The 20,622-nt window shown below is 37.0% G+C and overlaps 1 protein-coding gene across 1 annotated transcript in view; it reads right to left on the minus strand.

Moving 5' to 3' along the window:
* Positions 1 to 938: 938 nt before the first annotated feature.
* Positions 939 to 20,622, minus strand: part of LOC140144183 (uncharacterized) — a 47,213-nt gene continuing 27,529 nt past the window's right edge. Inside the window, exons 5-18 of the mRNA XM_072166009.1 lie at positions 20,331 to 20,576; positions 19,627 to 19,872; positions 19,018 to 19,260; positions 18,222 to 18,335; positions 17,190 to 17,317; positions 16,509 to 16,655; positions 15,748 to 16,114; positions 12,732 to 12,937; positions 7,778 to 7,939; positions 5,199 to 5,320; positions 4,671 to 4,933; positions 3,361 to 3,427; positions 2,716 to 2,884; positions 939 to 2,052 (exon numbers count right to left, since the gene is read on the minus strand). Of these exons, the coding sequence (XP_072022110.1) occupies positions 1,579 to 2,052; positions 2,716 to 2,884; positions 3,361 to 3,427; positions 4,671 to 4,933; positions 5,199 to 5,320; positions 7,778 to 7,939; positions 12,732 to 12,937; positions 15,748 to 16,114; positions 16,509 to 16,655; positions 17,190 to 17,317; positions 18,222 to 18,335; positions 19,018 to 19,260; positions 19,627 to 19,872; positions 20,331 to 20,576 (2,954 nt within the window). The 3' untranslated portion in view covers positions 939 to 1,578. The remainder of the gene's footprint in view (positions 2,053 to 2,715; positions 2,885 to 3,360; positions 3,428 to 4,670; positions 4,934 to 5,198; positions 5,321 to 7,777; positions 7,940 to 12,731; positions 12,938 to 15,747; positions 16,115 to 16,508; positions 16,656 to 17,189; positions 17,318 to 18,221; positions 18,336 to 19,017; positions 19,261 to 19,626; positions 19,873 to 20,330; positions 20,577 to 20,622) is intronic.

Below are 20,622 nucleotides of genomic sequence, written 5' to 3' on the forward strand. Positions count from 1 at the left end.
GAAACAAATCCTTGCTTCACTCAGTGCAATTGATGCACGTATTACGTATATAAAACGTTCACTTGATGAATGGTTTTCATGGCTTTCTGCACTATGATCTATAATCAATTATTGACTGAATTATCGTCACAACACAAGGAACGGCCAATAGAACGAGGAAGACCACTAAAGAACGACCCGACATGCAATAGAATGAGGACGACCAAATCACGTTATGAAATTGCAGAAAGAACGGACGGCAAGGGTGCTAAAAAGCTGTAATACCTAATACCCTGTTTAATTCTTTTTCCTCCACTCGTCTTTGTCTGTTCTTATCCTTTGCTATATCATGTGCAAGGTATGTCTTTCCATTTGGGGGGGGGGGTGTTATTCCTTGACGAATTTCAGCCTCAAGCTCCGTAGAAAGACTAATGGCTGAACTACTATCAGTAATGTAAAACAACATATGACATAAAGCCATTTCTTTTCATGACAAACATTTTAGAAACATGACGCTTCGCATAATATGCTAGCGGTCAGGCTCGTGAATGAGCACCCTATATAATAAAGTACAAGTCCAATTCTTACTCAGTTCAGTTGGCATAAAAACGAATGTACAATAGTAAAAAAAAGCGAATGAATACACAATAAAGTCTAAAACGTGACGGGTGACGATTAATGTTATTTAATTGTTCATGCAGAGTTCAATCAGCTACACCCAGCAACTACACCACCAGATTCCTGTTGCGGCCGCCTGCACAGCCTGGTATTGTGCAGCACAAGTGTACCAGTGCAGTACCACTGCTGGTAGATCCTGTGCACTATGCAGTAGCTGCATTGATACTGGTACTCTGTGAGAACCAGCCAGGTACCTTGGTGATGGTGTACCTGTGCAACCGGCCTAATGGGCGTGTGTGTTCAACACCAGAAATGACAATGCAAATACTGGGAAAGTAGGGTTAAGGTTAAAGACGCTTCATTTGAAAACAAAACGTGATTATAATTAGAAATTGATTTTGTCATGACAACAAGTTTGATGAATTGAGTTTAAATGTGTACCAGTAGCCGTAAGCCTATTTTGTTGTATTTATATAAAAAGCTATAAAATTAATTAACTTGTGTAACTAAAATGAATCGCATGCGACGCACGATTATCATAGACCTACCAGTATTTAAAAAAATGGGAATTGCTACTACCAAAGCGATTCAAATATGAACATATAATTCATTACTTTTGTTTCGTTTTGTTTAAATCAATGCCTTTGTGATATTTTACTTATACCACCAAGGGCGTACATCGGGCGGGCCCACCCTTTTACAGCATGCAAATTCTAATGTATAAAATTTAAACTATAAACAAACGTTATAATATTTCAGAATTAACATAAATACTATGTACAATAAAATCTACAGTATATATATCCAAGTTGGAATGTAAAGTCATATCTCAGTATTGCCTCAGTGAGTCAAATTGTCATTCGCAGTTACTTTCCTAATAAGGAGACGTATATCACGTGACTGAGCGTACACACAAGGTAAGTTCAGATTAAATCAGTTCGTTTTCAACTCCTCACGTTTCACTGTTCTGACTAAAAACACTTATTCTTGTATTTCGGTACTATTACAGCTAAGCTGAGATGCATATGTATTGGCGGTGCTATTACTGCTAAACTGAGATGTATACGCATATCTGATATCAGCTCCATTACTTGTTGGTCTGTCGGTGTACATATAATACTCAAGTCCCTGTCCATCTTCAGGGCCAAGAGCCATTGGTCCATGCCACGCATGCGCATCAGATCCACGCAAATGATAACCATAAGAACTCTCCTTGACTTTGTAGCTTTGTCCATGGATGTTGCACTCAAAGGGAAAGTAAGTTTTCCAGGCTTTCCTGACGTCTTGTGACCGAAGGCAGAAGAGAATGAAGACAAGGAGTCCTTGGATAGAATTGAAGATGCAGAAGAGTAGTTGGAATAAGAAGGTTGCTTCATCAATGGCGAGAAAACCAAAGACCCAGGTTAATCCAAGAAGTACTGACATTACTAACGCATTCTGAAGGCGACTAATAATCTGTAGGTTGCGAGAGAAAGAAATGTATTGGAAAATTTATTATTCATAGCATTGGTGGGGAAAGCATATGTGACCCAATCTGATCCACTCAGACTAAAGTCGGAAATTTAGAAAATTGCTCCATATACTTACTGATGTTGAACACCCAGGGGTCCACTAAACTTTTAACCCTTCGTAACTCAAGTAACCGTTCGTAAAGTTACGAATACCCAACACTAGACGTAACTTTACGAAAGGATGTAGTAAATCCCTATGACTTACGGTACCCGTTCGTAAGTGAGTTTAGTGAAATGGAACTTACGACTCGTCGTAAGTTACAAATGATTTCGAGACTTAACGAAGCTTCTTAAAGTTTTGTGAAATGGACCCCAGGTCTTTTGAATACTTGGTTGCAAAGTTATGAACCTGCGATGACATTACACATGTTACATTATCGTATTTCTCAGCGTATAAGCCGCACTGTGGATGGACCTAAGCTTCGTGTCTCTATTGTGATCAATAGAGTCATCTTTAAAGGTTTATTTTATTTATAATTAACACTTGGCTTGGTAAGCATATTCTTTTACCAACACATTTGGTTATATTATTGCTTTTAATAGTCAACTACTCTATTACCAGATTTAGGAAAAACACACCAAAACAATGAATACGCCATTGCATTACCTGTTCCGATCTTCCTTTCTTTTCCATCGTACTAGCGCACTTGCTTCCCATATTGGATGGTAGTAAACTCTTGACAACCAATCCAAATGTGATGAAATTATGGATGAGAATTAACCCTATAGGTAACATCAAACCGTAATACAATGGGTAGCCAGGACGAAGGAAGCAACTGTGAAAAAAAAAGAAGATATCATTAGCATGGTAGTGGTAAAATAAGTACAACGGAGTTTAACTTCTCTTCAAATGGAGAAATGTAGCTTTCTTGTACTGATGAACCTAATATGAACCGTTTCTTTGTACTCGCAGAAGAGGGCGACATATGGAAAGTGTTGAGTGTAAAGACGGTTTGCCGTCGTCAATACTATATTTGATTTGTTTTGACGAAAGATTGTTGATGGTTAAGGAATAAATATTTCTCAGCAAAGGTAAGGTAAGTCAAGTTGTCCATAGTTTTAGGAAGAATTAATTAATCATTTTAACTTACCGGTGATATTCACACATTTAAAGGTTATTATGTACTGATATCCGTGAAGTCTATTTGAAACTCTTTATAACTATTAAATTCTAAGATACCGTACGAAGTCTTAAAAAAAAATCAAAATCAAATGCAATAAACAGAGATTTTCCCTACGAATTATCACTTACTGAGATTCGCTTTTGTATTCATCTATCGTTAAGGCGACGCAGATTATGACAATGATTGTTGGCAATCCTATTAAAGTAGAGGAAAGGATACATTAGGTATTATGTTAGGATGAATAAATACAAATCTGTATTGTCAGATAAAGCTCATTCATTACCCTATATAGACTACTTAAAGAAATCGAACCTATTTTACGTAAACACATTCAATAAAACCATGACACTTGTTACCAGCTGTCATTGACAACCAATTGCCTAAAGCGAAGGTCACTTTCTGGAAAGCTGGACTGAACACGATCATCTAATGTAACTGATTGCCTATCATGACACCTGTTACAAACTGTCAACATTTGACAACCAATTGCCTCAGGTGAAGGTCACTTTCTGGAAAGCTGGACTGAACATGATCATCTGATGTAACTGGTTGCCTGTCATGACATCTGTAACCAACTGTCAACATTTGACAACCAATTGCATCAGATGAAGGTCACTTTCTGGAAAGCTGGACTGAACACGATCATCTCATGTAAGTGATTGCCTGTCATGACACCTGTAACCAACTGTCAACATTTGACAACCAATTGCATCAGGCGAAGGTCACTTTCTGGAAAGCTGGACTGAACACGATCATCTCATGTAAGTGATTGCCTATCATGACACCTGTTACCAACTGTCAACATTTGACAACCAATTGCATCAGGTGAAGGTCACTTTCTGGAAAGCTGGACTGAACACGATCATCTAATGTAACTGATTGCCTATCATGAAACCTGTAACCAACTGTCAACATTTGACAACCAATTGCATCATCTGAAGGTAACTTTCTGGAAAGCTGGACTGAACACGATCATCTGATGTAACTGATTGCCTATCATGACACCTGTAACCAACTGTCAACATTCGACAACCAATTGCGTCAGGTGAAGGTCACTTCCTGGGAAGCTGGACTGAACAAGACCATCATGTAACTGATTCCTTCCTGGGTACAGCCCTTTACTGTACAACAAACTAAACTAGTCACATAAGAGACAGGGAAAGGATTCCTTTGGGAACTAAGCTGCCAAGAAGAATTCCTTCAAACTTAACGTACTTATAGTTGTTATGATATAGCTTGCAACATAGTAGTGCATACAAGATCTACCAACAGCGACGAAATTTCACTTCTGTGAGAAGCGCCAATCAAGTATAACCAAAATGAAAGTTAGGTAGCATTTAACAAGGCCTTATATTAGTTGCCGGATAAAAATTGTGTCAGAAGCGCACGTCATCTAACCCAAATAAGTCATCTTACGTTAATATTTATGTTTTCTTACCCCAAGCGAATAAGCACGCCTTCAGCATGAACTTTGATTCCGTTCCTTTAAAGACACGCACCAGAAGTAGATACATATTCCTGGCCTCTACCGCCATCCACGCTAGTGTAGTCAGTGTAAAGTAATGCAGCAAGGCAGCTATTATGAGGCACACGGTGCCGTTACCTGTGGCTTCTATGCCACCAAGGAACACCACGTAAAGAAACAAGAGAGAGAAACACAACTGGATGAGAATCTGACGGGAACGGCTTGATCGAAGACTCCTACAAGACAAGAATATACAAGACATACATGTAAGTATTAAGGTATTTGAAGTACATTAAGGAAGTCTTTTAAGACTTACATTAAAACACTTACATTAGGATATTTGGTTAGTCTGATTTGACACAAAGTCCATTTGTGCGAAGCTGACTACTGAATAGGCTTCTTCATCATCAGAAGTTGTAAAAGTTTGAAGCTAAAAGAAGCACTAGCCTTTGTCATGCGTTTTCTTTTCAACATTAGGGTTAAATGTTAACATTCTCATACCTGAGTGCAAGTAGCGTAGCCAGGGACAGAACCAACCCAGCAATAGACAAGACACATCCTAGTTTAGTGATAAAATCCAACACGAATCCTTGTACGCCTTCACTTCCATTGCCAGTCATATCCTAATTGAATAGAAATCAGAGCTAAAATTATACGAGAAAGGCACCACGTTTTAGTCATTATGGGCATGTTTCGAGATGCAACTTTGGTTGGCATTTGCAATACTGGAATAGCTGGTGAATTCAATGAATAGCATAACATGAACATACAGAATAGTTAATTCAAACATTGATGACATGACATAGTAAGTTTCTATAGTAGCAAATATTTAAAGAGGAAGTCCCGCCAGAGCAGTTCTTCTGAGGTGAACCAAACCTGCCTGGTTATCAAATTAATCAGTGGCAAGGTTATCTCTGAATTTGACAGGTGCTAAATGATGTTTTAATGTTATTTTATCAATTAGCACCTGTGAAATTCAGAGATAACCTTGTCACTGATTAATTTGATAACCAGGCAGGTTTGGTTCACCCCAGAAGAACTGCTCTGGTGGGGCTTCCTCTTTAATCTACAATCCTGGTCAAAAGTAGTTGGAACACTTGCGTTTTGTTTTCTATTCTAGTATCAACATTGACTTTTTTAAACGTTTTACGAAATTGTTCGCTATAGTTCTATTCAGTGATATCTATCATTCAGTTCAAACGTTGATAATTATTATTGTGCTCTTGTGGATTTGTGCTTTATCACTGTTTATATCATCGTAACTTGCTTTTGGTGTAATTGTGTTTGTTATATTACATTGTGATTTGAGTTGGGAACATTTGTTGAACATTGTTGCTCAAAATATTTCAGAATATAACCAAAACGAGGTGCCAATCACAGGTTGCATAACTTGTAAGTGTATTATTGTCCTGGACAATGCACTTATTGCACCTGGACAACTTTCCATACAGAGCTCCTATCATGTGGACGGAAGTATTGCCCGAAAGTATATTGTATTTTGGTATTGGGACCTCGACAACAATCCATCCATAGCAGCTCATACACCATGTACATGCAGGTGGTTGTACATAATTATTGTAATTGGTATTTAGATAATACCAGGAAGGAATGCAATACTTTCACGTGTTGCACCTGGTCAACATTCCATCCATAGCAGTTCAGCTGGTATTTAGATCGATTTGACGCTATTAAAGGTACATACCATGCAGTACTTTCACGTGTGACACCTTGACAACATTCCATCCATAAACAGGTGGATGTATATTGTAAATCTGGTATTTTGACAGACTTATGACGCTAGTACTTACCAGGAATGCAATACTTGCACCTGGACAACATTCTATTGTATTGAAATTCTAGCATACGGAGCATTTTGGCAACATGGCAACTTTAAATACTCTTGATTTCTAGTATCACCCCTATATCTATTAGAAGGAAGGTATGAGTTCGTTAGTGTTACATTGCAATAATCACAATGCTGCTTGTGATAAATAATATTTCTACCCCAATTATTTTGCAGAATGATTTGTAACATTAATAGTTTTTATTAATATTCCCTTTACATTTTAATTTATGCCCCAAATCTAAAAGGGGGAAGTAAGTTGAACACTAAAGATCTTTGATGTAACATATGTAATGTTGGTGATAAGTGCAGGAATTACCGATTGTTGTTGCAAAATGTGACATTATGGAAACTAAAACAAGGAAAAGAACTACACACATCAAAAGTCGTATACATTGATTAAAACACTGATTTAATTTGCAGGGGCAATTAATATTTAACATACTAGTATACTAGTATGTGTGTGTGTGTGTTTTATTTTACGCAGAACAATTACAGCATTCATGATCAGCCAAACTATATATCGTAGCATATTTGACTATTCATGTATTTTCTACAGCATTCTTTATTTAAAAATTACGTTTTATACTGGAATATTAGTGAATCTAACGACAGTAAACACTATGAATATAATTATGTAGAGCTTGTTTCCAAACCATGTTAAGTCCACGACCACATGTTTCTCATTTACTTGTGTGATACAATCACAATTACTTTGACAAGTTTGACATTAGCAACAATGAGTTGTACCATCAACAAATTACAAGCCACAAGAATGCTGCTTAACAATATGCAGACTATTGTTCTCATTTGGGAACCAAAGGCCTCACACAGTATTGTTACTGTGCATAAATCCACTTTCTGCTTTGTAATGGTGCATCCAATTGAAATTACTATACCTAAAGTTAATTTTTTATTACTTCCGTGGTCCGGGTACGCGCTGGTGAATTGCGATCGCGTAGTAAGTGACAAGGTCGCCTACTACGCGCCGCGCCGAAGACCAATGGGTCAACCGGCTTGTTGTCAAGTGCGTTAAGCTGCCAATCAGCGTGATTGTTTATTTCTTCTGTGGGTACGCTCGTCTACGCTTGGCGCACAGCTCGGACCACAGAAGTAATAAAAAATTAACTTTAAAGCATCACAACTCATTGCAATATCGCACGCGTAAATCAGAATTAAACATGTGTTTGTGGACTTAACATGGTTTGGAACCAAACTCTTCATATCTGTAACCTACCATTAACACAGCAAAGCTAGTCAAATGGTAACAATGACAGACCACTCTATCATCAATCGTACCAGTATAATAGCAACCCTTATCCGACCAATCCCCGACGCCGTCTTCTAGAGTAAAATCCCAATATACACACTCAGCCTTTCCAGTAGATTCGTTCCAGGCCTGGTGGATGAATTTAAAAACATGAGCAATATCATTAAGAATACCACAAAGTTTAAGATTTTTAAACATGAGCAGTAATAGGAATACCATACTATAATGAGAAGAATGAAGTAACTGTAGAACACAAGTGAAGTTATTTTTTAAAGGAGTTTTTTTTAAAAGGAGTTTCTTTAAAAAGGATTGAGAGACAAGCTATACCTTGTTATTGTTGTTTATTTACCATGTCACTTAATAAACTATTAATATCTATGATGGGTACTGAACTAGAAACTATGAAGGGCTTCCAAAGTTCCCACAAAACACAAAAGAGTGGATTGGGACACCCACCCTGCTCTTTTCGAAACTGACTATACCATTCACTCATACGAGTATGATATATTGTACATGATGGCAAATAATTCCCTCCGAAGGACGGAGTACAAAGCCAATAACCCAGCAGGTGGTACCGCTGGGTATTTAAACACTGTACATCATGCACCAGAGGTGAGTGCCCTAAGCGCCACACCAAAAGCCGTCTGAAAAATCTGAACTTGCACTTATTGTAGACCCCTTTGCCTCCAGTTGATTCATATTAGATCATGAACTAGAATCATAAACTCTATATAAAGTTCAAACTGTTAAAACGTGCTCAAAACAAGTTGTCAGACATGTAAATATATCCCGTCATATAATATTTTATGTATTTTGGGTATTTTGACTACATAGTGAGTAACGTGACTTGGGGCTTAGTGCGGAGACAGCAATTTGTCTAGACCAGGTTAAAACTGAGCTAAGTACCACTTGGAGAACGAGAAATTCTCATATGGTTTATCTGGACCAGTTTTGCATGGGGAACAAGAATTTCTTGGGTAAAAAGCCCGTAACCTGAGAACTTTTCCGTGAGGGCGCTTTTTTCAAAATGGCCGCCAAATCCATATATATGATTAAATTAGTCACATTAGGGGCATATTTAACCAGATTTTGGATTTTTATTGATAGCAATAATGTACTACTAAGTCAGGTTATTAATATGAAGGTAACAGGAGGTCACAGCTGAGAGGCACTTTTTCAAAATGGCCGCCAAACTCAATGAAAAACATATATATGGCTAAATTAGTCACTTTAGGGGCATATTTAACCAGATTTTGAATTTTTATTGATAGCAATAATGTACTACCAAGTCAGGTTATTAATACGAAGGTAACAGGAGGTCACAGCTGAGGGCACTTTTTTTTCAAAATGGCCGCCAAACTCAATGAAAAACATATATATGGTTAAATAAGTCACTTTAGGGCGTATTTAACCAGATTTTGGATATTTATTGTTAGCAATAATATACTACTAGGTCATGTTATTAATATGAAGGTAACATGAGGTCACAGCTAAGGGCCCTTTTTTCAAAATGGCCGCCAAAATCAATAAAAAGCATATATATTGTTAAATTAGTCACTTTTGGATGTTGTTACTGATAGCGGTAAAGCATTACTAGGTCAGATTATTAATACGCAGGTAATAGGATGTCACAGGCGAGGAGGCGTTTGTCAAAATGGCCGACAAAATTGAAGGAAAGTATGATATCAACGAAAAAGCGCCAGGAAATGTTACTTAAGTTGAAAAAAATAATAGTTGTCTTTAACTATTTGAACTTCAGGGTGGCAAAGGTAGGTTCTGATTTAAAATGGCGGCAATGATGACTACCAGAATTGCCTTTATGTATTAAAGAAGACCCCTAAAGCAACTTGTAAACTAGAATGCCGCAAAAGTGTTGCTTACAGTGTTATAGATTTTTCGTTTTTGCATAGTTTCACTGATGCATTTCTCTTTGTTTTAATCCTCAGGATCACTCAAATCGCTATTTTCTGAAAAATCGTCATAGTCATTCTCTACCAATGGCACTTGGACGTGACGTCCTCAGGCATTACCGTTTTAACACCTTTAGGTTCCATATTTCCATTCCACCCATTGTCAACAATGTTTCCACCATCGTATACAGTGATATCTGCTGCTCTCCACTGCAATGAAATTTGCGCGAAGGATATGAAGCGCCAGCGCCGGGCATGCTTACATGGTGGTAGTAAGGATATATCTGCAATCTTTTTATCTTTCGATCAAAGATATCATATCTTGCTTCGTCGACATCTTTGCCCTTCACTCCGTATAGAAGTGAAACGTACTCCTCTAGCTATTTGCATAAACTTTCTAACGGAAAATACGCCCTCCAATGTTGCAGAATGTGTCCACAAACTTTGGCTTTGACGAGTTGTAATCTTTGCCAGTGAATGCGTGAAATCCAATGAGTGTTAAGTCAATATATAGCTGCTGTTAAGTCAATATCGCTCAATTTAAAGGCCTTTGTGTCACAAAACAAGATGCTTTTTTGATTCCCGATCTTAGCAGTATTCAGGAAGAAGCTGACACAAAGGTCACAAAAAGACACAAAGCATGCAGTGAGGAATAACATCGAAGGTATAGCAATCATCCGTTCACATTTGGTAGACATAGACATTGCACTCATTGCTTTATTCCATTTCAATCATTCTGGACACTAACACTGACAAATACAGGAAGGCATTTGCAGCTCAGAAGTCATTATATTTCACACGTTCACTGGCAATGATTACAACAAAGTTTGTGGACACATTCTGCAACATTTGAGGGAGTATTAGATTATTCCGTCAGAAAGTTTATGCAAAGAGCTAGATGAATATGTTTCACTTCTATACAGAGTGAAGGGCAAAGATGTCAACGAAGCAAGATACGATATCTTTGATCGAAAGATAAAAAGATAGCAGATATATTCTTACTATCACCATGTTAGCAGGCACTTCATATCCTTCGCGCAAATTCCATTGCAAGAGAGTGGAGAGCAGCAGATATCACTGTATACGATTTTGGAAACATTGTTGGCAATCAACAAAAACATGGATCCTAAATGGGTTGAAACGGTAATGCCTGAGGACGTCAAAGAACTATTGGAAGAGAATGACTATGAAATGTTTTCAGAAAATAGCGATTTGAGTGATCCTAAGGATTAAAACAAAGATGAAACCATGCAACAAACGGACAATTTATGACACTGTAAGCAACGCTTTTGCGGCATTCTAGTTAACGAGTTATTTTAGAGGTCTTCTTTAATACATAAAGGCAATTCTGGTAGTCATCATTGCCCGGGCATCATTGCCGCCATTTTAAATCAGAATATACCTTTGCCATTATAAGTTCAAAATGTTAATGACAAACTATTACTTTTTTTTCAACTTAAGTAACATTTCCTGAATTTTTGTTGTTGATATCATACTTTCCTTAAATTTTGAAAACAAAGCATCCTCGCCTGTGACATCCTATTACCTGCGTATTAATAATCTGACCTAGTAATGCTTTACCGCTATCAATACCAACATCCAAAAGTGACTAATTTAACAATATATTATATGCTTTTCATTGATTTTGGCGGCCATTTTGAAAAAAAGGGCCCTCAGCTGTGACATCATATTACCTTCATATTAATACCCTGGCCTAGTAGTATATTATTGCTAACAATAATCCAAAATCTGGTTAAATGTGTCCCTAAAGTGACTAATTTAACCATATATATGTTTTTCATTGAGTTTGGCGGCCATTTTGAAAAAGGCGCCCTCAGCTTTGACCTCCTGTTACCTTCATATTAACAACCTGACTTAGTAGTACATTATTGCTATCAATAAAAATTCAAAATCTGGTTAAATATGCCCCTAAAGTGACTAATTTAGCCATATATATGTTTTTCATTGAGTTTGGCGGCCATTTTGAAAAAAAGCGCCCTCAGCCGTGACCTCCTGTTACCTTCGTATTAATAACCTGACTTAGTAGTACATTATTGCTATCAATAAAAATCCGAAATCTGGTTAAATATGCCCCTAATGTGACTAATTTAACCATATATATGGATTTTGGCGGCCATTTTGAAAAAAGCGCCCTCACGGAAAAGTTCTCAGGTTACGGGCTTTTTACCCAAGAAATTCTTGTTCCCGATGCAAAACTGGTCCAGATAAACCATATGAGAATTTCTCGTTCTCCAAGTGGTACTTAGCTCAGTTTTAACCTGGTCTCTATGCATTTATCAGCATGATCATGCAGTTCATATCACTGCAACAAGAGAAAATCTCCTAGTATTTCAAACCAGAAGAGATGTAAGGAAAAGAGGGAAAAGCACTTCTGATTGCTTGCATGAAAAAACAAAATAAAGAAAAAACACCAAACAATATATATAAGACTCTTTGATGAATGTTCCTTCTAAGAATAAATTGGTTCGTGCTTCATGCGTGCAACAAACAAACAAACAAACAAACAAATGTTACCACAGAAAACATGTTTTGTCTAATCCAAGGGCGAAAAGTGTGTTCCACCAATGAAGCAGATGAAACAATGCTTATTTCACAGTTCACGAATCAGCCCAAGGTCTTGACAGCATATATGAAACTTATTTTAAAAAGTCCCGTTGAAAAACCCCTAATTCTAAATCACAAAGACAAGAATGTGTTATGCACCATGTGTCCAATGCGCACCCCGGTCGTCAACTCTCTTAATCTTAAACAAAAGTGTGAAGAGATGATCTGAGGGACCAATTGCCAAAAGAGTATAAATTGCATATCTTTAAAATAAAGTACTAGCAAAATAAACTTCAATTTCCTGTTAATAATGTCATTTTAACAGGAGATTTTGAAAGTAATATCGATTGTCTAAATTTCTGTAAAGTCTGAAATTTTCTCAGGAAATTTATACTCTTTTCGGCATGGTCGCTCAAATTACATAAGAGAATAGTTTGGCTACCTACTTGATGAGGAGAGAATTCAATGACAACCGGCTGGGTTAGGTTAGCTACGGTGGGCCCCTCCACAGCGGCTGATATAACTCGCCCTGATGTACTGACGTTACGGTTCGACTCCCTCATGGCTTGTAACCGCTTGGATTTGAACAGGCGATCACTTTGGAAAAGAATGAAACTAAAATGGACATTGGAGTCGGGACGGTTTGAAAGACCTGTAAGAAAGAACAAAATTATGCATTCAGGTCAATAATGATTACCGGTATATGCCTACTGCATTATTCTTTGCAAAAAAGGGTTCAACTTAGAACCTCAGGAAATAGGGCTCTAGTGTTCAAGAACCCAAAGGTTCCTAATAGATACCAAAAAGGGTCTAAAGACCCTTTGGAGAACCTCTAATAGGGTTCCTTAAAGAACCTTTAAAGGTTCTTCCTGGACGACAGCCGAAGAACCCAACCCTTTCTTCTAAGAGTGTATCATCACATTGACGACGGACTTACAGTGATCCAACTAATTTAACTCTCTTCACGCGGGTGTCGACTGCAGACGACATGTTTCAAAATGTTTTAAAAATTTAAGAATTTCAGAAATGTAAATTTTCATGACCATATTTGGAATCAGCATGAGCAATGCATTAAAATGAGTACAAACAAGCCTAGTATTGGTTAAGTAATTCTTAAGATAGCTCTTGATATTTTGAGAAAATATTTCAAAACTTGAACTTTTTCCGTTGAAGCGCATGGCTAGCATCCAACTTGAACGTATCGGTGGTTATTGTCTTTTTGAGCTTCAGGGCTGTCTATATTGTGTTAATGTCAGAAGAATCAATTATAATTATGCCTTCTAGAAATTGATATGTTGATAATTGCCTAGTTTGAGGGCAACTCATCAAGGATATTGAATAATGTTATAATTTTATCAACGACTTCCGGAGACTGAACTATTAACATCTGTGACAGGTTTGTTTTTCACAGGGTGTTATTCAAAGTTTATATGTTGGCTGAAAATTACTAAAAGTACATTGCGAGTCATCTATGTTCCATCACACACTACTGAAACAGTATGATGATGATTATTATTGATACTTATTTTATGCTGTTCGTGTATAAGAACATGAATCCTATACCATCATCAAATAACTAGAACTTAATAAGTATTGTACAGATAATAGTGATTGTAAAAAGAAATTAGCAATATTTGCCATTAATTTTGCATAACTCATGGACTCATTAATGGTGAAATAAAAGTCAGCTTCGAAGCTTGGAACAAAAGCAGGTGAAGCGCTTATGATTGTTATAAGACTAGCATTAACAAGGTATTGTCAAATAAATTAAATTTATATAAACTCCTAGCTCTTCAACAAAAGTTTTGAAAGCTTTTTCAAGCATCTATAAATCTCAGATTATTTGTCACATGTTCATATCGTGTTGCATATCAATGGATAGCTACTTTATTCCCCTTTACAATGACACCACATTTGAAGCAATCATCCGTTTCACGTCTGAGTACACGTCTTCCCAGCAAACACAAAACGTTTTCGACATCATTCGCAAAAAGTTATAAAAGGTTGTCAGAAAACGTTTAAATGTCGGGTTATATAAAGGGTATAAAACGTTTTCATAATCTTAAAAAACATTTTTTGATAATCTACTGCTCAGCAAACAAAAATGTTTTACAGAAAACGTTTAAATGTCGGGTTATATAAAGGGTATAAAAACGTTTTAATAACATTCTAAAAACATTCTTGAAAACTTGATACAAAACATTCTAAACAGAATGTTATTTTGGGGTTGAAAAAATATTTTGCGAAAAATTTTTGCCCAAAATATTTTCAATAACGTTTTAAAAACGTTTTCATGACCTTTATATAACCCGACATTTTAAATGTTATTAAAAGGTTTTGAAAAAAACAAACAGTTTAAGAACATTTCTGTGTTTGCTGGGTTCAAATATTTTAACATAATGTTAATTAAGTATTGACACAATATTTGGCAAAAATGTTTGCAAAAATAGTTTACAATAACAGTTTTTGAAAACATTTAAAAATATTGTTGTAGTGTGTTTTCATACAAAACGTTTTAAAACGTTATCATGACCTTTATATAACCCGACATTTTAATGTTATTAAAACGTTTTTACCTAAACCAAAAGCCAAAATCTAACTTATTTAAAATGTTTTTAAAACGTTTTTGTGTTTACTGGGTTGTGAGTGTGGTGGGGTCTCAAACAGAATGTGCTAAATTGACCGTTATTATGTGCATCAAGCTGCAATCCCATATCTTCTCAATCTGGGACCTAATGCAATTCACCAAGATGACAAAGCTCACCCCATACCCCACGGAGACAGGGTAGTCAACGACTACCTACAGAATATGGGATTAGAGAGAATGGAATCCCGGGAATGGGATGGCCTGCCATCAACCCAGACCTCAACTCGATTGAACAGGCACTTATGGGACCAGTTTGGTGTTGCAGTGCGTACCAGAGTAGCCACTGACCTGCGACTGAATCCTGGCCGGGAATCCTGGTTGAAGAATGGAATGCCATCCCACAGCAATGTTTGATCAGGCTGGTGAGCAGCGTGAGGAGAAGGTGTCTGGCTGTTGTGTGTCTGTGTTTGGCTTTTCAACCCGCTATTGAGGTTAGTGACTGGCATATTCTGTTTGAGCCTTACTACATTCACAAGACGTGTACTCAGCCGTGGAAATGGTGATTGTGTCAAATGTGGTGTCATTGTAAAGGGGAATAAAGTAGCTATCCATTGATATGCAACACGATATGAATATGTCGCAAATAATCTGAGATACAGATGCTTGAAAAAACTTTCCAAACTTTTGTTGAGGAGTTTATAAATAAATCTTAAAATTACTCTACATTACGTGGATAATGTGAAGCAATATAGCGAATTTTCATGTTTGTGTGTTTGATCTTCTAGTTAGACATTTGATCCCAGTACCTTCACATCTTAGCCAATGATGCAAAATATCCATCTTCTCGTTGGTTTATTTTTAAAATTTAATCTTACCGTTTGCTCTTTCCTTGACCTCCTTGGGCAACCTAATAGATGTATCAACATTTCTCAAGTCGTTGTCATCAATAACAGTCTCGATCTGATTCACTTGAAGAAAACCATTGGCATCAGCAACAACCTCATCCCGGAATGAAACGAATGTAATATCTCGAGATATCTCATTTGATTCTATTGCCACTGTTCTGACCGCAACTCGGGGCTCTGTGGCTTCGAAGTTTCCCTGTGATGATTGGGTAGTAGTGACTTGTTTTTCAAGAGATTTGATGATCTTAGAGGCTGCTAGAGCGTCATCGTCGTCCAGCTCCTCTTCTTCTGCGCCGTTCAGGACATTGTCTATTGTTTTCACAACAGCTTGAGTTACCTATTGGGTAACAGGAGAAATTGATTGGGTTAACTTTGTACACTTGACCATGTTGTAATCGGGTATACGGGTATAAATGCTTCTTGAAACTTTGAGGTCAAGTTAACCCTTTTGCTAGGCTACGTTACATTAATAAAAAAAAAAGTCTGGAAAGTGTATGATAAGTCCAGAAATACTTAGAAAAGTATATTTATAAGTATTTATACGCTTTACAAAGGTACCTCCGTTGGTTTATACAACGGGATCAACAGGATACTTTTCTCTGTTTTCAATATATCGTAGTGATAATTATTGTGGTGCTAAAGAGATGGACGAAAAACATAAAAGATAGTATAAATGTCATCAGTTATGAGTATTAATTATTATGTCAATGTGTTAAAACAAATAACATTACCTCTGCCGAGTTAGATTGTACATCAGCAATGTTTTCCAAAGTTGTTGCAACAGACTCGATAGCATCATTCTCCAACTGCGTTGTATTGAAGGTAACATCTGCTGTAGCTTCAGCAACCTCTTCCACATTGGATTCCACGACTGTAATCTGTGAAGTTTAAAAATAACAATTATGGCGGGATTTTAACTACACCTTACACGTGTCAAATTTTGAAGACATCAGGTGTCAAATTTTGGCGACATCAATAAACTAACTGAGAATTTGTGATAAAAGATGCGAAATAACGCTTCTTGTAAATCCATTATTGAGATTTTAAATGATTTGTATGAACATGGTTAATTAAATAAGATGATTAGTATTTGTCAATCATTTTGCATGTGTGCTTTTGATTCTTTTGTTTGGCGGCTACGGTCATTATACCGACACAAAAATTTCAATATTCTCGGAGTTATTTGGAATATAATAACAAGAGTAAATGTCCATGCTTGTCATCAGCATTATTTCTTCATCACCGTCTGCCTTTTCACCCTATTCATATTAAGACCATGGAGCTAGTATATCGAGGAGGAGCAATATGCCAGCGCTCTAATCGGATACAATAGAACAATAAACCCTGCAGGGTGTTGGTAAAGACCAATGCATTATAGCCCACAAAAATGTGTGCTTGAAAGGTTCACATACCAGCATAAGATCCAAGATGTCCACGGTATCTCTGCCCTCCCCGCAAGACACAATCTCTGGTTCTAACCATCGTGCACCCTGTATAGATTCATCCAGCTCACATTCACGGTTGGCAATAGGTAGACCAGCTGTAAAAAGAAAACGCAGAACTCTTTAAGGTTATTAATTATTTTAAACTGTTGTGATTTGGTAGTTCACAGCATCTTACGAATGGTAGTGAGCTCTGGCAAAAACTGCATTGCTCAATTCATAGCGAGCGTATAGAAGAATTGAAATATCACAGATATACTTTTATAGGTGCTGCGGTTCTTGAGTTACGTTGTAAAGAGGACTGAAACAACAACACTTTTGTAAAACGTACATAACTAGTTAACAACAATAAATTAAGCAAGTTTGCAAAGTATACGATTTGTAGAATGAACTTTTACAAAACATCAAGGTGTTAATTTTCAATAATATATTGATCTAGATAATGAAAATCGATTTTTAGGTTGCTTCGACCAACAATACCTCGTCTACCCTTAAGATAGATCTATACGACATTGTCGAAATATGTACTAAGTATACATCAAGAATGTGCGTTTGCGACACTCTCCATCTGTTTTGGGATGGAAATTCTGCCAAGTAATCCCAGAAACCTTTCATTGTAAATATTCGATGGCATATACCTTGAAGGGACAATACACTCGTGTGACTCCTTGAGGGCTATGAATTTTCGGCGGGCCAGGGGCAACATTTGTTGATTGACTCTTTCTAGAGCCACCAGTTCTTTATTTGGCAAGGGGCAATCTACTTCAAACAGCTCTATCCAGGCCCACCAGTTTTTTATTGAGCAAGGGGCACCCTACGGCTCTTTTCAGAGCAACCATTTTCATTAAGGGAGGTCAATGGCAGCCCACTTTGAAATTCGGGCAAGGAGCAGTCTCCTGGTAGAAGTCAGCGCTAATCCTAATCAAACTTGACGTTGAAGTTGGCAACGTAACGTACAGATAGAAAAGCCTAATTGAAGTAATGAACTCTTCGTTTGCTTACCATTAGTGGTATAAACTGAGCATCTCTCCAGGGACGGAGCTATTCGATGTATTGGAGTGTTCTCCCATGACAAAGTCCACCCACTGATGTTGGTTTGTATCGATGGACAAATGGCTGCAACAGAAGGACAACAAGATAGGCGATAGTTAAATCTTGGAATATTAGAAGGTCGCGATTTCCAAACATACGTATCGTACGCCCGTGCATCTATTCAAAATCACTCTCCTGTGACGAGATTTTGAATAGATCTACGTGCGTACGATCCCGCGTACGATACGTACGTTTGGAAATCGCAACCTCTCTCATCTCAAAAGGGACACTGCGTAACACTATAACAATACAAAATCGTGAGCTAGAAATATTATATTAGACTGAAAAAGATGCAATTGATGAGTTTATGATAGAGAATTAGTAGTATCATTGGAATGCTATAGGCCTATAATTGAATTGAATTGAATTCCAAGCGTCTATTACTTTGTGAAATTTAAGATAACAGAGTAGAGGTATAAATGTGTAGAATTACGTTTGCAGCCAAATGAACAGAAATGCTATAAAAGAGTTGGAATCCACAAACACAATGAAAGGAACATTGCGACAGTCGAATGAGATATCGGTTCATACAAATAGTTCTGAGACGTGGACATACCCGGGGACATGGTTGAAATTTAATCTTGGACAGGATGCATGAACCATTAGACAAGACTCAATTTCAAGGAAAACGTGACAAGCTTATTAGTCTGTAAATTAAAAAAATACATTCCACCAGTCAGTTAAGTTCAAAAGTTCATAATCTCACCTATTGCAACTGTAATATTAAACTCGCAGATGCCTTTATTGCCCGCGCTATCTTGTACCACATTTTGAATATGATGCACCCCTTCCTGGAAGTAGTCCCCTGGTAGATGAGATCTTTGTACCGGTTCTACTATCCCAATATTGTCCGTAGCGGTTGGTTCATCCCAGTACACGACTGCGCCGTACCGGGCTGTGTATTTGGTGGTGTCATTAGGACAGTTTATGAACCATGGGGCGACATCGTCTGTGGGCGGAGAAGATGCAAATTGATAACGGATTAGTGATACCTTAGAAGTGAACTAATCATTCTAATTATTAATCTGCTAATTATCATTACAGGTGAGTGCGATATTACAGAGAACACCCCACTAATGAGTCGATACAATTCGTCATAATTTACTCTACATGGGCGTTTGGTACACTTAACTATTTGTAATTTCATCAGTAAAATAATCTGATAGCAAGAAAATATTAAATAATGAAATCTATTTATATTCTGAAATATGTGATAAAATAACAATCTGTATTGTTTATGTGTTTATTGTTTTTGTTACTGTATATAATTATGATAATGATGGTGAAATAAACTTGAACTTGATGTGTATCTTACCATTGATAGTAATAAAGAAGTCGCAATATTCTTCATTATCTGAGCTATCCTTTGCCTCGTAGCTCACAAGAGTCACGCCAAAACCGAATGATTCACCGGGAACAGAAGAACTGTTAATCCCAAAATCACCAGAGTTGTCGGTAATATTGGGTTCTATCCACGTCACGATGACGTCATGAAGGGTTGGATCCGTCACGTTGATGGTGATATTACTAGGACAGTTTGTAATTACTGGAGGTTCATTATCTGAAATAATTTATAATCAAAATTAAATTTGATTAGTCATGAAATGGAGATCCCATGGAACGAAGATATTGGCTGGCTATTACTGTGGAATTGCAAATGAGTATACTTGTCTTTTTTTGTGTGTTTTGCATTCCAACAATGTCATAATGTCAAACTGTGTTATAGCCAAGAATTGATATTAAAGTTAAAAGTAATAATCATCTTCTATTTCTGAACTTTTAAAACTTAGTTTTCATGTAATTATATGGAGTTTTATTACTGCGGATTGGAGCACCAAATAGATGTGTCTCATTTACATAAGCTTATTATTATCAGTATATTATAATGTGATATCGAAAAGGTATGTAAGGGTATAACTCATAATACCTTTATGAATCTTTTGACAAAATGATGAAATTGCGAAATACACCAAATTCCCGGAAAATGCATTGAATCATTTAATTCATTTCGACACTTACCTCTAATTAAAATGGTAAAATTGCAATAAGCCAAATTTCCTGAGCAATCACTGACTTCATAGACCATATCATGTCTGCCGATATGGAATGTACCTTCCGTTGATCCAGTATCAGGTTTGAATGAGACCACGTCACAGTTGTCCCACGCATCTGGCGCTGTCCAGGAAACATCGGCAGAACTTTGGCCAGGTGGCACAGATTGGGTGATGTCTTCTGGACAATAGATGATGTGAGGCTTCTCTTCATCTGAAATGAAAAAAAAAATACACAAATATAATAGGAGCTACAGGGT

The sequence above is a fragment of the Amphiura filiformis genome, unplaced genomic scaffold (assembly GCF_039555335.1).
Source record: "Amphiura filiformis unplaced genomic scaffold, Afil_fr2py scaffold_44, whole genome shotgun sequence".
NCBI classification, from domain to species: domain Eukaryota; kingdom Metazoa; phylum Echinodermata; class Ophiuroidea; order Amphilepidida; family Amphiuridae; genus Amphiura; species Amphiura filiformis.